The sequence below is a fragment of the Euprymna scolopes genome, chromosome 43 (assembly GCF_053919585.1).
Source record: "Euprymna scolopes isolate OS-2025 chromosome 43, ASM5391958v1, whole genome shotgun sequence".
In the NCBI taxonomy this organism is placed as follows: domain Eukaryota; kingdom Metazoa; phylum Mollusca; class Cephalopoda; order Sepiida; family Sepiolidae; genus Euprymna; species Euprymna scolopes.
This window is the reverse complement of record NC_136524.1, coordinates 47,918,878-47,936,898: the sequence shown is the minus strand read 5'-3', so window position 1 is coordinate 47,936,898 and position 18,021 is coordinate 47,918,878. Positions and strand designations below refer to the sequence as shown.

Here is an 18,021-nt window from a genome sequence, read left to right as displayed (position 1 = left end):
CCTCATAATTATTAAAAGATGTGAAAGATATTTATTTCCCTCCCACAAGATTAAGGAAGTAGTATTTGAAAGCCAGTGCTTTAGAAAGACGCTTTGGCCTGCCAAAAAAATGCCTGGCCAATCTTGTCAATATTCCCCGGTAGGGGTATCTCAGATGATTAGCAATAACTAACTCCTCCTTAGAGTGTGAGAGAAGGTAAAGCCTGGAAGGGTGTACCTCCTAGAACTGTACAGGACCAGAAGCATACCAGAATCAACAGGGGACAAGCTGTTTCAAAAACAGCCGAGACTGTTGGCATCAAGATCAAGGAAAAATCCCCCATGTCAGAACCCATACTAAAACATCCATACTAATGTGCTAATCATAAATCTCGACCACTGAAAACTTATACATAGTAGATGAACACGCAGCTTTACTATATCTATAGTCTAAAGAAGCTTTGTGTACTTTTTTGATACCAAATAAGCAATAAATAAAAGAAAGAAATCTAGCAATGCAAATTTGAAAACCCAATAGTTTAAAGAAACTTTGAATATCATTTTGTTCACAAATTTCCTCTGAGGATAAGAGCCATATTTGAAACTCCATGAAATAAGGAAAATTTTAAAATTCTTGTATTCCTTGTCTAATATAATTGTTGTAATTTCTACTTTACATAGTTTATATTGAATTCCTCATATACATACATTATTCTAGTAGTATTTTGAGTTTATATATTAGTGAATTAGTAACTGGATTGGGTCTATATATATATTTTTTTTTCTTGGGGAAGTGGTATTTTCCATAAATTTAACAGCTGTCCTGGTTTCAAATTTCTGAAACAGCTACATGGTAAACAGCTGGTAAGTTAAGGTTTCTTGTCTTTTTTTCACTGTTTTATAGTGGAATTCCCTTTTTGTAATTGTGAATATCTACCGGTAAATTGGCTTAAGCAAGTGTGAAGTCTGTAAAATATTGAACAGTATTCGTTTGGAATTTAAACTGTATTTTAAATGTTTTATATATTTTTTTATATAAAATACTCAAGCCTTCTTCAGACACAGACACACACAGACACACACAGACACACACAGACACACACAGACACACACAGACACACACACACAGACACACACACACAGACACACACACACAGACACACACACACAGACACACACACACACACACACATAAATAGTGGTAATAAATTTTAAAAAAATTTATATGAAAGTAATTTTCCTACACATTCGTAAAACATGTTTCAGTCCTACCTATAAAAAAAACAGACTTTAAGCCAGAATGTCCTTGTTTTAATCTATCATTCTGTGGAATTGAGCAGATTCAGATTCAATCTTTAGAAAGTTGGATAATAAATTAAAATTATTTTAGTATAAGTTACGGTTAATTTTTTACTCAAGCAAAATGTTTAAAATGCTTGCTTCAAAATATTTAAATCAAGAGATTAAACAAGAAAGGATTACATTTCTGTAATTTCTGTGTAGATCAACAAATTCAGCGTGTCAACCTTTAACGAATAGTGACGCATACACATTCACACAAGTTAGCAGAAGGCACCAGGAAAAACACCTACACCCTGATCTGGCAAAACTTTACAGTCATAAATAGAACTTCTACACGATATCAGACAGATGTACACGCATAGCATTTGCATAGACATACACATTTCCAAGATCAGGGTGGAACAAGGAAAAATATAAACATTTATTTGAATTGCTAAGTTAAGCTAAAACATGATTTTTTTTTGTAAACTTCAGGGGTACACAAATGCACACGGGTATAAATGTATAAATATTAAATAAAAAAAGTATAAATGCCTATATATGGAGAGAAGTACTTTTGCTCTAATTTTGAGGCTTGGTCTTGCTTCTTTTTTAAGAAATATCTTTATCTAGCAACTCCATCCTTATCACATTGAAAACACTGCTTTTCATCTGATCAGCAAAGTTAAGCAATATAGACCCGGGTCAGTATTTCGGTGAGTGACCACTTGCGAATAACAGGTGCTCTAAGGATCTCCATCTCTATTATAAGTGACTGGCGACACCTTGTGGATTTAATATTCTGATGAACCTTCCTCCTTTAGAGAAAGCTGGTTCAACCCATTTAGGGTGAATGGCACTTTGTTGCTTGGTAATCAAGTGCACACATTATATGTGAAGAAATTAAAATCAACAAGCAGATGTGGTTGTTTCCGCAATCCATTTTCGTCTTTGGATTATACTAAACTTGAATCAATTGTTTCTTTCATGTATCTGTTTCCTTGGTGTTACCTGGGTGCAGACATATTACTGGGTTTCAGGCTTTAGAGGAAAACAATTTGAAATGGTCATCTTTTTTTTGTTTGTTTATTTTTCAAATAGAATTTGTAAAAAAATTAGTTTCCTTTCTATTTTTAAACTAGTCTGGGTGCCTGACGTTGCCTGGCTGTTTGGAGGTGTGTATTGAGCAAAAAAAAAAAACATTGGTAGTAGACAGGCAGGCTTGAACCGTGGCTACCGAGAGTAAGAAGAAGGCCGATGTACATGATAGTGTAATGTCACTTCCTGACTAAGTTGTAGGTATAGACAGCTTCTGGTATTCAACCACGTGGTCATGCTAACAGGCATAAAAAAATATGGCTACCAATATGTGTTAGCGATTGTCCATGTATGTTCTAAAGAGTACAATTCTCCATTCGGATAATAATTATTATAATTGCACATTTGGGATAATTTTAATCTAACAAAATATAGTAAGTGAACTTGTGTTTGAACTTTTATTTTTATTGGAGAAAGTCGAATATTTCATTTTATTTTTTTTTTTTTTTTTTTATTTTTTTTTTTTACTGCAAAACAAACAATTTTTATATTTTTCAGTCTGTTCTTTTAATAATAAATAAAACTTTTCACTGAGTATCACGGAAACTTTTTTTTTTTTTTTTTTAACGATCGGTGAATTTTCAATATTTTAGCACCAGGCGTAATTTATTTCTTTGAAATATATTTAAAACTTCAAGTTTTTGTTTTTTATAACATTTTAACTGTAAATAATGTACCCGAAGGGTTTGTTTTACTATACACATAGATTCGAAAAAATTGTCAAAAAACAAATATATAACAAATAAATGTTATCAAAGGCAAGATAAGTTACTTTTCTACCAAACATGCAGACATTTTTCTTTTTAAAAAATATTGATAAACATTGTATGATTTTTGAAGCGATTACACGTTTTAAAGTGAGTAAAACCACTAAAAATCTTTTCAAATAGGTAGAAGAGTAACTTATCTTGCCTTTGATAACATTTATTTGGTATATATTTGATTTTTGATAACTTTTTCGAATCTGTGTACAATAATACAAACCCCTAAAAACATATTCAGTTAGGTAGAAAAGTAACTTTTGATAACATTTATTTGTTATATATTTGTTTTTTTGACAACTTTTTCGAATCTATGTGTATAGTAATACAAACCCAAAATTTAATTTAACTTGAAAATAATGTTTAAAATACACGTGCGAACACTGCGCAAGCACCTTTTATTATTATCATAGTAATAATAAAAAACTGGTGCAGATGACATCGACTGGCACCACACCAACCAGTTGTGAACGGTCAGCGAGGATGAAAAGACCGAGGTGGGAGAGTACTAACCAAATCTCCACTGGAAGTGTGCAGTTCAAATCTTGTAACTTGGGGAGGCATTTTGTCACCCAAACCCCAGGAAACACCAATGGCCGATGCCAACGAGAAATCGGTGACAACGGCTGTTGCAATAATATGCAATCATCTGCACAAGTGGTCAAGAGAAATCTGGGGAGACTTGTTGTCACTCGGTCTCTAGAGAACACCACAGGTTACTGCCTGTGAGCGATCACTGATGATGGCCTGTGAAACAACGAATATGCTACACACTTTGATGAAAAACATGGGAAAAAAATGGACATAGAAGAACAGAAAACCAAAATTTTAATATAATTTCTGTATTTAAAGTAATAGTTATTTAAATATTTCAACTGGATTTTGCCCACAAGATTATAATCTTGTGGGCAAAATCCAGCTTCCCAATAAGGGGTACTCTGGATAGGAACAAAAATAACCTCAGTCATGAAAGATTTCTCCTCCACCGACCGAGGACAGAAAAGGTAAAGTGTAGCATCAAAACAGATACTACACTGTGATCTTGTTCCGAAGGCCAAAAAATATTTGTGTTTAATGTTTCTTTGTTTGTTTCCTAAATTCGTAATTCAGTTTTATCAGTATTAAATTGTATATTGCTTTAAAATTACTTAATTTTACATAGATAATATTTATATTTTATAAAGTTCAGTTTCAGTATTAATCAAACTATGTTCCTTTTTCTTTTTAAAAATGTTTTATTGCTCTTTTTCAAATGGCCCTCATATAGTACTGACAGTCTGACAAATTTTACCTACATTGTCTACAGACATTTTTCAGTTAACAGGCCTTCTTACTCTCGGTGGCAGGCTCAAACACATGACGCGAAGGCGAAAAAGAAAGTGAAAGAAAACCTGACATCTTACCCCTACTCCATGATGTGGCCGGAAGTTTGGAATGTTGAAATTAGTAAAGTCATTCCAACTGATATGATGACTTGCAAAAATAGCAACATAAAAAAACTGACCCTCCTTGTAGAAAACTGCCCAGTTGAGGATGACGGAATTCATGTTTTTAGCCAATTTTTTTATATTTCTCATCTGAAGGGTCGAGCTTCAAAACTATAACGATCTCATGAAAATTTGTCACCTCTGTTGAAAGTTTTAGGCAGACATATAAACAGACAGGTGAGATTTATATTATAGATTCCAATGAATGACTTGTCTGATGTGTGTGTATATATTTATAATATATATATATATATATATATATATATATATATATATATATATATATATGAGTTAGTATAGGCAAGAAATATCAGCACATACACATCACACACAAGATTTTGTTTCATTAATACATATTCTCTTATTGATAATGTCTGGTAGGTGTTGTACCTATTTGGATTCGAAAAATGGTCTAGAGAAAGATAGATTCCATACTATCAAACTCCAACCTGCGTCCTATCATTGCAGTGCTGTATCCCTGTTCCTGTTTTAAGCAAGGGTTGTGCAATGCCTAACCACACCTCTCCTGAATTAGCACTGCTTGAGTCCAGTGGCAAGAAGTCTAGGATGACTGGAAATAATGGCGAGATAAGCGGAGAGCACATACAGTATCTGGTATTCCCAAATGGTCACCCATTTTAGTACTGGCCAAGCTCAGTGTCGCTTAACTTGGCGGATCTAGTCGGAACCGGTATATCAAATCTGGTTAAGCCGTATGTTTTACAAGCATTTTAATGAAATGTGCTCTAATGAACATAGCACTTGTGCCTCTTTGATGTAAATACCTCCGACTAATCTGACAGGCAGCAAAATCCCACCCCCTCACTGTAGAGATTCCTAGATGCAGAAAATCCTACTTTAGTAGTTTCTTCTCTCAAACTGGTAGACTTTGGAATTCTCTTCCTGTTTCCTTGACTATAATGGATAATCTCTATTAAAGAACCGCTTAGTTGCAATTTCTGCATATTTTTATTTTCAAAAGCTTTGTCTATTGATGTTAATTTCATAATAATGAACTTTTCTTTTTTATATATTGACTCTTTTATGAAATCAGGTCAAAGGTTGGTTATCAATATTTTTTGAGAAACTTCGATCAAGATCTACTTGCATTTTCCAGTTTGTGTAATCAGTCGTATTTCCCCACCTTTTAGGTTTTGGCATTTGACTGACTGGAACAAAATTGATTTTGTTATTAATGATTGAGAAATTAAATGTTTTTTTTCTAACCAGTTGGCCACTTCACGGAAACTTAATTATGTCTCTAAGTATATCTACCTTGTACTAGACTTATTTTACAAATTACAAAAATATATCTTAACAAGCTGAATTTTTGTACACAAAGGACAGATTTTGTTTTTGTCATACCATTTGTTACTATTCTGTGGTAACCAGACATCATACATAGCTCCTATTAGAAAACATTGTTCATCGCCCAGATATTTCTTTGAGTTTTCTTTTTAAACATTCCTAGTTTGTCACATGGTCTTACTTTGGGAGACGCTTTTCGACGTGTTGAGGAGAGACGCTTTTCGACGTGTCGAGTGGGCTCTGTTGGGAGACGCTTTTCAGTGTGTTTAAGTGGCCCTGTCTTACTTTGGGTGAAGCTTTTCGATGTAGTTGACCTTCTAATTTGGATTTCCAAATTCAACATCACTTTTTCCTCTCGCCAAATATTGTATTTTGCCATAAACAATAATTTCCTTAGAGACCAAGTTGTTGTATGTGGTTCAAAGTGTTTGATGTCAGATTCTGTCTCTTGTACATCCAAATCCAGAGTTAATTTATTCCTGGTTCAATTTGTGTGGATGCTTAAATGCAGAAAATCACTAAGAGTCAATTACATAGCATATTTAAATTTTTTGCTGAGGCTTGAGATATAATTTGATATTGCTTATAAATCGTGAAAGCCTCGGCTATTTTCTAAAATAGGCAATGACTATTTCTCCAGTTTTTCTGTGATTGGTACTCATTTAGTATATTGTTAATGGCCAGATTAATCCAAATTGTGTGCATCATAATGATAGGAAACCTTAAAAAAAGATAAAACCTTAATTCACAATATTTATTCTGGACACTTGAAAATAGGTGGTGTAATTTTAAAGAAGTAATAAACCTTATCTAGAAATTGCAGTATTTTGAAGGTCTCTGTAGTTGATCTTGTTTAAGAGGAATGGTGGAAGGATGGGAAAAAAGACAAACTATCAAGAGGTTGACGTGGTAACATATTTTCTTGGATTTCCAGGTTGGTGAACTAAACAAAGAAGCTAGACAGGAATTCTTAGGGACAGTTAAGGCATGATAGTACGTCTAGAAGGAATGGTAGAAGGGTGGAGAAAACGAGGCAAACCACAAAAGTTGATAGTGATATTGCTTGTTTCTGAATTTCCAGATCAATCAGACAGCTAAACAAAATAGTGAGGGATGCTTGAAGATATGAATATTGCTAAAATATTTGGAGAAAAGTTTGAAATATTTATGTAAGAAAAGATAGTCTCGGATATAAACTTTACATGTTTTTTTTTTTTTTTGCATAGAATCTTGAACAGTGACATTTAAATGACAGTAAACTCAACCTTTATTCAACTCTCATCCCCCCCTTCCCATTTGACATAATTGAAAGATAAATAAATCAATAGATGAATCACATTAATCTAAAAACCACTGAAAATATTTTCTTTTAAATTATTGATTAAACCAAAATTAAAACGATAAAAAATCTCAATCCAGCTGTGGCTTTATTTTATATATGATAATGATTGCAACGTCTTCTCAGACGAGTGCCACTCCCTCAGACACTTAAAGTCCATGAACCCAAAATTGAGTTTTTTTTTTTTGTTTTTTGTTTTTTTAGTCCTACCAGTGAATTCACATGCTCAAGCAGGCATGACACTGAAGATGATCATACAGATCAATTATTACATGCTTCCAGGATATCAAGCCTCCACATGTCACAACTTTTCCATCGCCACAAGACCATTTTTATAGACAAATGCCTGAGGGAGTATCTATACACAGATGATGTTACAGAGTCTTAGTTTTGTACGACAGCTAAGTTTCTCTCTCTGTTCAAAATCTTGAGATCCAGCAACAAGCAAGAGCAAGATAGCCAGCAACAAGTTAAACTGCAGACCAGCTTAATGCGGGTACTGATCTCTCGCTTTATGGTTTTTTTAAATCAGAGATTTGCTTCTCCTAGAAAGGTTGCCTTCACCATGGCTTATGCGAGCCCTCTCCACCCCAACGCATACGGTGCTAGTTGGCCGTTGACCCCGAAAAAGGGTTCATTCGCCTTTTGGAAGGTCTTGTTTTTTAATCCTCCAGGTAGACTAGCCACCCTCCTCACCAAACAAGTTTGGTGGAGGAACCAGTTTAATCGCCGGTGACCCGATCATGAGGCATGTAGTACTGGGTTACATGGTACCAGTAGCATATTTTATATATATATATATATATATATATATATATATAATTATTACTTTGTTACTGTTCGATGCAGTATGGTTCTATTCAGTCTTAGATGAATGCTCTGATGCCCATCTGGCATCAATTGAAATGAATGGCTCTCGTCTTGGGGAGGCCTCATGTTTTTACAAGCTTCTGGGTCTGACCTTTACTCCTGATCTGAAATGAACATGTACATCAAATCTGTTGCCAAGACCGCTGGAAAAATGGTGGGATCCTTTTATTGAACCAGTAAATATCTCACTGCTGATGCAATTCTCTATCTATATAAGAGCCAGGTACGTCGAAGGATGGAGTACTGTTGTCACATCTGGGCAGGAGCTGCTAGAAAGGGCTTGTCCTGCATTGATAGTTCAAAATAGACTTCGTAGCCTCATAAGAGATGTCCTTTTCTCTTCCCTGCAACCTCTATCTCACAGAAGAGATGTTGCGAGTTTGTCTCTGCTTTATCATTATTTTCTTGGCAAGTGCTCGACTGAGCTTCAATCGCCAAACTTTCACAAGAAACACTCGTCTAGTTGAAAACACTATCAATAACTCCCCTCACTCTTTATTTGTGCCTACACCTAATGTAGATTCCATGAACAAAGCTTCTTTCTTAGAAGTGCATGCCTATGGAACTCTTCCGTTTTCCTGCCTTCCAGCTGATTACAATTTGATTGTCTTCAAGTCCAATGTAAACAAGTTCTTTATGAGCTGTTCCACTTAAGTTAAGAATCGAACCCGAAGCCCTGAGGCGAAGTTTGAAAATAAAATCGGCCAGCCAGAATGAGTTAATGAAAGATGTTTGAATTTATTTAAGTAAAAATCAAATTGACAGGTGCGCGGCCGGAAGTCGTTGAGCGTTACGACGATGACGACGCAGGTTTGTTTGTTATAAGCGAAGTAAAAAAAGAAAACGTTAACACTTAAGCGAGAAAAAAACACAAAAAAATAAACGTATGGCAAACGAACGATGAAAACAGAAAAACAAACACGTGAAAAATGGCTTAAATAAACCTGTTTTGATATTAAAATTTAAAAAATCGGTGGATACCTGAGTGTTTTTGGGTGTCGCTAAGAATATGCGAAGTAAAAAAAAAAAAAAAACAGAAAAACGAACGTTACGTGGAAAATGGCTTAAATAACACTGATTCAATATTTAAATTTAAAAAAGTGGAAAAAAAAACCCCCATCTCACACCACGATTCGAACCCAAAACGTTTATATTATGAACCAAGGCCTTAAACAACTGAGCTAAAGCGACGTACATGAAGTTTGTTCGGTTTTTCAACTATTTAAAGTAAATCAGGTCACGACGTCATCTGACGCATGCGTAGAATCAGTCATTGTTGAGAGGAACGTTTTTGTTGACCCCCCCCCCCTGTCGAAAATTGTCGATTTCAGGGTGGAAAAGTTAACGTTTTTGACCAATTTTTCGATATTTTTCGAGCAAAGGATGGAGTTTCGATGTGATACCGAGTTTGTGAATTTTCGTCGCATCTGTCGAAAGTTTTTAGCAGACATCCAAACATACATACATACATACATACATACATACATTTTCGCTTTTATATATATAGATTTCACCCTTTTTGTATACCAATCTATTTAGTTTGAGAGGTCAGTGTTTGCTAAATATAACAACAAAACATATACGAATAAATAACAATATAGCTACATTCCTAGGTTTTATTTATGTTGCCATTCAGTTTTTGCAATATATCAAAACTTCCGTACATTTTAGACCTGTTTCATTATGCAGAAACAATCATTATTTATGTCAATATTGGATTTTTTCTTGTGTATACTTATCAGAAAAACTAGAAATTTTACTTAGAAAGAAATAAGCATGACCATGTAATGTTGAGAAAAAAATTCTGTAAAAGAATAACCACCACATATTTATTTAGGTAGCTACCTTAGTTTTGCAAACTTATATGTATATATTATAGAAGAACACAATTTAAGACTAAATTATACTTTACAAGAATTTATGTTCGACAAGGTACTCAAATAAGAAATATTAAAATTTCCATCATTACTAAATTTTTAACTGGGCATGGAAGCATTCGTTATACCAGTTCCATTATTTCTAAGTGAGAAAAACTTTCGTAATTCTAAATAATCTTTCTTCCTTGACTGATTGCAAATGGGATCTTTCTACAGACTTGGATTACACACATTTTGGATTTTTTATTTTAATCTATTTGTCAGTATTATAAATATGACTTCTTATGAGAACATTGAATCTTTGAATAATTTCACTTTGGAAATGCCGAACCACTCCATATCCTTTCATCTGGATTTTTAATTTTTAATTCACTTTTTTCAATTTTTTCCAAATTTCATCAACTCTTTGCACTATAACTTTTTTTTTTTTTTTTGCATATATGACTAGTTTTCATATAATGCAATTTCAATTAAAAGGAAATCTTAATATTTCTTTTTTGAGTATCCTGTCGAACAATAAATTATTGTAAAGTATAATTTACATTCTCAAATTGTATTCTATGACAAGCTCTATTTCCTATTTTGGTTGTATTGAGCTTTTTTATTTAGTTGGGATTACTATGTAAATGTTAATATTTTATATTTGCTTTAAGTTTACAGAAGCTTAATTTTTACTCTATTTTGTATATATATATATATATATATATATATATATATATATATATATATATATATATATATATAAACTTTTTTTTTAAATATTAATTTTTTTTCATACCTTACAGAAACTTTTTTCATGCTTACATAATCATAGCAGAAAATGGTATACTGCTACTTGAGAGATTTGAACTCAGTCAACAAAGCCAACCTTGGCTTTGCGGGCTAGTATTATTCCTCTTGACCACCAGCAATTTCACTTGAAATGGAAGTGAATTTAGAGACTTATGAATCCATGTAGGCAGGTTGTCATAATCAACAGGTATGAGAGTATTCAACAAACAGAAAGTTTGGAATAAGGCATGTATGCTAGTTGACTGCTTCTTTTTGCAATTCACTAAATTGGGCTATCTCCTAAAGGGGCTTTATAACTATATTTTTTCAATAAATGTTAATTATTTTTATACCTACAGACATTTTCATGCTTACAGAATCATCAGTGCAGGAAGTAATAATTACTGCTGGTTGGTAGATTTGAATCCAGTCAACAAAGCCATCCTTGGCTTTGCGAAACTGTAACTGTAATGAGCAAGTTATGTTTACACAAGAAATATATATTTGAAGTTGTCTTAATATTTTATTAATGTCGATAAATATGATATAGGTTCTTTGATATAGCAAGAAATGCTGTTGTTTTTTATTTTTAATCTTTTTTATTTTTACTTATTATTTTTATTTTTATTTTTTTAGGAACACAAATGAACCATAATATTTGACTTTGGCTGTTACAGTCAAATTGAAATAAGAATGTACTTTTCTAAGTGGCAGTTGAAAGTCTTCCAAATTACTTTGATTTTGGATGTTTGTAAAGTGAACTATTTTAAGGAGATGAATTTGCGCAGACTCTTTCCAACCTCTTTTCATTTATTTCTACATATAGTTTCATTCTTGCAAACTAGATACAATTAAGAGATCATGTCATTTGCATATGACATTAAGAAAAATTGATTTTTATTAAATAGCGGTATTTTAGTTAATGTTTTGCAATTTAATAAATTTTAAACAATTATTATATTGATAACGTATTTGATTTATTTGGAATTATTATTCCAACATCAAATTTAAAAAAAAAACTTTCTAAGTTATTTGCCCCCTTAGAATCTTCCGAACATTTCATTTGTTTATTATTCTTGAAACAGCTATACAGAAATTGGTAAATTTTTACGATGTGACCCAGCATCGTTTAATACCTAAAAAAATAAAGATCTACTGCCCCTCCCTCTAAATTCCACAATTTACACTTTTCTTTTTTTTTTTCATGTTAATCTCGTCGATTACAAACTTGAATTTCTAATAAAAAAAAAGGTAAATTTTTACGGCCTAGCATCATTTAACCCTTAAAGAAAATTAGGATCTACTTTTATTTGGCCCTGATACATTTAAACAGCCTTTATAAATAATATGAAAGAAGAAATTTTGAAAAAAAAAAAAAAGAAAATTAACATTTAAAATGGGGATCACTTTTCTATATAAATTTAACATAAAATGAGCACCCACTTTTTGCCCATGAAGCGTTCAAGGAGACATGTCATCTCTAGCATTTTTTCAAGTTTCGTGATCGAGGGGGGGGGCAAATACAAATTTTTTGTGGTGGGAGCGGGAATTACATTTGAAACATAAATAATGATAAATTTAATTAATTTATGATACCATTCTGTACTTTCACCTAACAATTTTATAAACAAAATGAACCCCAAAATATGACAAATTCATTTTTTTATTTTGGAGTGGGGAGGATTACATTAGAAACATAAAATGACAAAAAATTTAATTTAATCGTTTTTGGAATTAATTTTTTGGTAGGTCTTCATTTTTTTTAGGGGTTTTACCTAACAACCCTGGTGTCTAACTCTGTCCCACATATGGAGGCAGTGTAAATAGGTACCTACTTGGCTAATTTTTTTTTTTTTTTGTGATCACACAGGCATTCGCTGCTATTTTTATTGAAACAAAAGTTGCAATGATTTATTTTTAATTATTTATTTTTTAGGGGGGGGGTCTTTACAGTGCTCAATATCTGAAGAATAGTTTCTTTTATTTGTATCCATTCTGCCGAAATATCTGGTGGAGAGGGTATCAGGTACTTCTTTTTTGGGGCGATTACATTTACATGTTTTTATCCGTTCTTTTATTTTTGGAATTGTTGTGACGATATCCATGTTGCCATGATGAAAATTATTAGTATAGCAGGTGTGTTCCAAACGGAACTTCATGTCAACCCAGGCAACGCCAGGTACCCATGCTAGTATATATATATATATATATATATATATATATATATGTATATATATGTGCTTCTCACTTCCCTACTCACTCCTGTTTCTCTTTCTTTATCTCCCACACTCTCTCTCGCCTCTATCTCTCTCTCTTTCCTGCACTCACCCCTGCCTCTCTCTCCCTCTCTCACACTCACCCTGGCCTCTCTCTCTCCCTCTCTCACACTCACCTCGGCATCTCTCTCTCTCTCTCTCTCACGCCCCCCCCCCTCTCTTCTGCACTCACCCATGCCTCTCTCTCTCTCTCTCTCTCTCTCTCTCTCCTACACCTCCTCTCTCTCTCACACACTCACCCCAGCCTCTCAGGGACAGAAATTACCAAAGTATGATAATCGGATTTCTGCACAGATCTTAAAGATTTTGCTTCAGGATTGTCTGGTCTGCATTAAGTCCTTTTCCTCTTGGATGTAGCTGTTCATTATACATGTAAATTTGTTTTACCTTTGACACTCAGAGCAGCAAAGTTGAATGGTTGCATACAGTTTAGCCAAGAATATGCAAAGGAGTAAATTTTTTTTTTTTCATTTTTTTGCACTTGACGCCACAATGCAGAGACAGGGATGACTAAAGGGCAATAGATCCTGATATTCACTCAACCTCGATTTTCACTAGAGTTCTGTTTGACACTATCACAATGAGAAAGCATTAAATGAGATGGGAGTGGTTACTGCTGTTGCTGCTGCTTTCAAACCAACCAATTATGTCAGTATTTTTGCCACCTTCTATTTATCCTTTATGACATCATCCATTTTCAAGTAAATTTCTTTCTTGATAATAATCATGAAGTTGTTCGTAATGACATGCAGATAAATAAGATGCACAGTCTTAGTAGTATACTAGACCTTCGTCTAGTAAATGACCCATGACCCAAAAGATCACCGGTCATCTAAATAAAGGATCTATTATAACCTTCTCTTCATCCAAATGACCATGACCCAAAGTGTTACAGGTCGTTCAGATAAAACTTCATAAAGGATACGTCATCTCTGGTTTGATGAATGCCGGCATTTGCTGCTCACGATTGTAGTCCGCTCTGTACAGGGACATGCCTGCAAGCAAACAAGTAAGATCTACAGTCTTTTGTTATATATATATATATATATATATATATATATATATATACATTTCTCTTTGTCTGTTTGTTCCTCTTTTCTCAGAAACTACTGAACCGATCTGACTGAAATTTTGTAGGAACTTTTGTTATGATAAGGTGCAGTGGACTAAGTATTATGGTATTCATTTGATACATGATTAGGGATTAGTATTTAATAGTATTTAAGTATTTAATTAGGTATTTAATACAAAACTGAGTGCAAATTTAACCATAATCAATCATCAATCTGACATAAATCATGCATTCTAAGTCAATGAGCTATAATGATTTTCTCATTTTAATGGACTAAAATATCTATGTATAGATTCTCTCAGCTGATTCAGCCAATATATTTGATTTATTTTTTAATTTATTAAAAACTAGCAGGGGTGCCCGGCGTTGCCTGGGCGTTTGGAGGTGTGTGGAAAAAAAAAAGTGTTATTAGGAAGGCAGGCAGGCTCAAACCCATGACGCAAAGGCAGAAAAGAAAATGGAAGAAAACCTGAAAGTTTAATGCTGTGCAATGATGCAAACGGAAGTGTAAAGTGTTCACATTTAACAATGAAAAAAGAAATGAATGAGTTTTTAATTAAATTAAGAATTACACAGGCGCAGAAATGAACGTCTGGCTGTAGGCCAGTTAAGCTTTCAGCTTTCTACCCCATACTTGTTTCCCCATGATGTTGGGGAAAACCAGCTCTCCCAAAAAGGGGAACTCTGGCAGTGTTCAAATGAATAGCAATTGTTTGATATGAAAAGTTTTCCCCAAATTGATCAAAGCTGATTGCTTTTCTGGATGTCCCGGCCGGAAGGCCAGGAGGCTGTTAATTTCGCTTCGATTAGTTTCACTTTTATACGAAAAAGACTAACAAGCACCAGGAACGAGGGATTTTTTTAAAAATCTCGATCCAAATAAAGATAGAAACGATGTCTGTTTTCGAATCGGAGATATAATCTAGGGAGTATAAGGAAAGATCTCCAAAATAGTAACCGCGTCAAGAAACCCATCGAAAAAAGCCTTTCTTGGACAATGGCATAAATAACCCTGTTTCAATATTAAAACTTCAAAAATCGGAAAAAAAAATTTATCCGATACCTTGGATCGAACCGTCAATCTGAAGATAACAATGCTGCCACTTTGACCATTGTGTCATGACCGCGTGAGCGAATCTGGGTTGCTTTTTATAATATTTAAACTAATTCAAGGACCGGCGTCTTTTGTGCATGCATATTTGCCTAGATTGTCATGAAGGAACGATTTTTGCTAACCCCTCCCTGTAGAAAAGTGTCCCGTTGAGGGTGAAGGAATGAATGTTTTTAGCAATTTTTTTTATATTTGTCGTCCAAAGGTTTGAGCTTGAAAATGATACCTATATGGTGAAAATCCATTGCCTCTATCAAAATATTTTGTGAGACATACACACAAACACACAGTTTGCCTTTTATATATATATATATAGACTAGCGGGTGTGCCTGGCATTGCCTGCGTTTTTGGAGGGGTAAAAAAAGGGTAAAAAAAAGTTTTGGTAGGAAGGTAGGCTCGAGCCTGAAGCCTTGACGCGAAGGTGGAAAAGAAAAGAAAAAGACCTGGCATCTTACCCGCTTGACTATGATGGGAGATGAATGAAAACCGTTTTAATTTAATGATTAAAAAGTTGAACAGAGACAGGTGTGTGAATTTAATGAGGTCAAACATTACGCCATAGAGGAAATGAAATCACACACTTAACTTTTGCTGTGGGGCAGTGTTTGGGGGTTTTGTTTCACCAACTTAGGCTGCGCAGTAGTTTTTTTTTGGTTGGGGAGAAAAACCAGCTCCCCATAAAAAAGGGAGTTAGCAACAGTCTGATATAAGGGGTTTCCCCTGCATTGATCAAACCTCATTACTTTCCTGGACGAGTGCCAGGGAGTTTATCTAAGCTACGAATTCAGTTTTGCTTTTATACTGAAAAGCCAAAGAAGCACCTGTAGACAAAGTAATATCGCGAAAATAGTGTGTAAAAGTCGTTCAAATAAAAGATAGACGCAACAGCGGAGTTACTATCTTTAAAAGCATATCTGAGAAAATTGACCAAGTTCTATTAGCATATCCTTCAGCTAACATTCACATATGTGGAGACTTCAATGTTCACAACGTCGAATGGTTAACCCACTCAAACAAGACCGATGATGAGGGGAGGTTCTGTCATGATTTCTCCATTGCTTATGACCTCACTCAGATTGTTCACGAACCCACCCGTGTGCCCGACAATGACGGCAAGTATGCAAGTCTCCTAGACCTTTTTCTCACAACTTGCCCTGAACTATGTTCAGTTTCCGTTCTGTCTCCTCTTGGATCTTCTGACCACTCAGTTGTATCAATTAAGATAAAAATGAAATGTAATAAGTCCTCAGACGTACCTCTCCATCGTACAGTATATCGATACACTATGGCTGACTGGGATAGCTTCCGTACATTTATATCGGATCTTCCTCTGCGTTCCATGTTTAAAAAGGATGTGTCGTCTATAGTATCAGACCTGACAGAATGGTTAATTGTAGGTATAGACAATTTCATACCCTCGAAAAAGTTCCAGCAAAAACCTAACAGCCAGCCATGGTTTTCTCCAGAATGTGCTGCTGCTATTGCGCACAGAAATCACTTTTTCCACTGCTTCCAACGTAATAGATGTATGGAAACTAAAGCCGCTTTCAGGACTGCCAGCAACCATTGTAAGAAAGTAATAAAGAACGCAAGAGAGTTATATGCTCAGTCCGTCAAGTCCAAAGTAGCTGAGCAGCGGCTTGGTTCCCACAAGTTTTGGCAAATTGCAAACAGAATCTTGAACAGAAGCGTGTGCTCCATCCCAACTATTATCAATGGACCTGAGGTAATCTCGTCAGCATCAGACAAAGCCAAACTCTTTGCCAATAACTTTGCAGCCAATTCTACCCTTTGCGACCAAGGCCGCCAACCCCCAATATTTCCTCCTGTATCAGAAAACACACTATGTGATATACAAATATCTGTATGTGATGTTGCCAAGCTAATCAAAAACCTTGATTCCAGTAAAGTAACCGGCCCTGAGGATATTCCAATTATAGTACTCAAAAAAACTTCAACCAGAACTAGCACCCATACTTACAAAACTGTTTAAACGTTGTCTTGAGAATTGCTTCCCATCACCCTGGAAAATCTCATCAGTATGCCCTGTATTTAAGAATTCAGGTGATCATTCATCCCCCTCTCAGTACAGGCAAATAAGTCTCCTGTGCGTCATGAGTAAGTTGCTGGAATCTGTGTTAAATAGAGAAGTAATCAACTATCTCAGCAAAAATAACCTTCTTAGTGACACACAATATGGTTTCCGTTCTGCTAGATCTACAGCAGATGTGCTTACAGTTATATCTCATAGGATTAGCGAATCTCTCGACAGAGGCAACCTTTCTAGGGCAATTGCTCTTAACATATCAAAGGCCTTTGATAGGGTATGGCATAAAGGTTTACTTCACAAGATCTCCAGCTATGGTATTGCTGGAAATGTCTTCTCAATTATTAAATCATTTCTCTCTATCGGCCTTGATAAGTGGTGACGTTTATGTAAAAAAAACAAAAAAAAAACCTCCCTTCGTAAATCGTAGATATTATAATTTAGACAGCATATAAAGTTTTGAGAATGAGCCCCCCCCCAACAAAAAAAGCCTTTGCTGTGCATACACAAAAAATGCACACTAACGCACATTTTGCCTTTTATATATATATAGATAAAAGATAGATAAAAAATCTTCTAGCATTGAATTCGATTTTATAAATTATTTTGGTACTTGTGCAGATTTTCGTGTATCTAAACATACACTCAGCTTTTCCTGGAAAATAATGTCAACTGGGTGATTATACGGAGCATCATCAATGATTAAATCTTTATGGAAATAAATGGGAAAAAAGTAAAATAAA

General features: G+C 34.5%; 1 protein-coding gene across 5 annotated transcripts in view; it reads left to right on the top strand.

Moving 5' to 3' along the window:
• The window catches only part of LOC145268323 (serine/threonine-protein phosphatase 2A 56 kDa regulatory subunit delta isoform-like), a 243,045-nt gene that overhangs the window by 23,094 nt on the left and 201,930 nt on the right, over positions 1-18,021 (top strand). Inside the window, exon 1 of one of the 5 annotated variants that reach the window (XM_080123812.1) lies at positions 13,888-14,056. The exons of the other annotated variants lie outside the window; for them this stretch is intronic. Within the exon in view, the coding sequence (XP_079979938.1) occupies positions 14,039-14,056 (18 nt within the window). The 5' untranslated portion in view covers positions 13,888-14,038. Of the gene's footprint in view, positions 1-13,887; positions 14,057-18,021 lie in introns of those variants that run through there. 5 annotated transcript variants of the gene reach the window in all.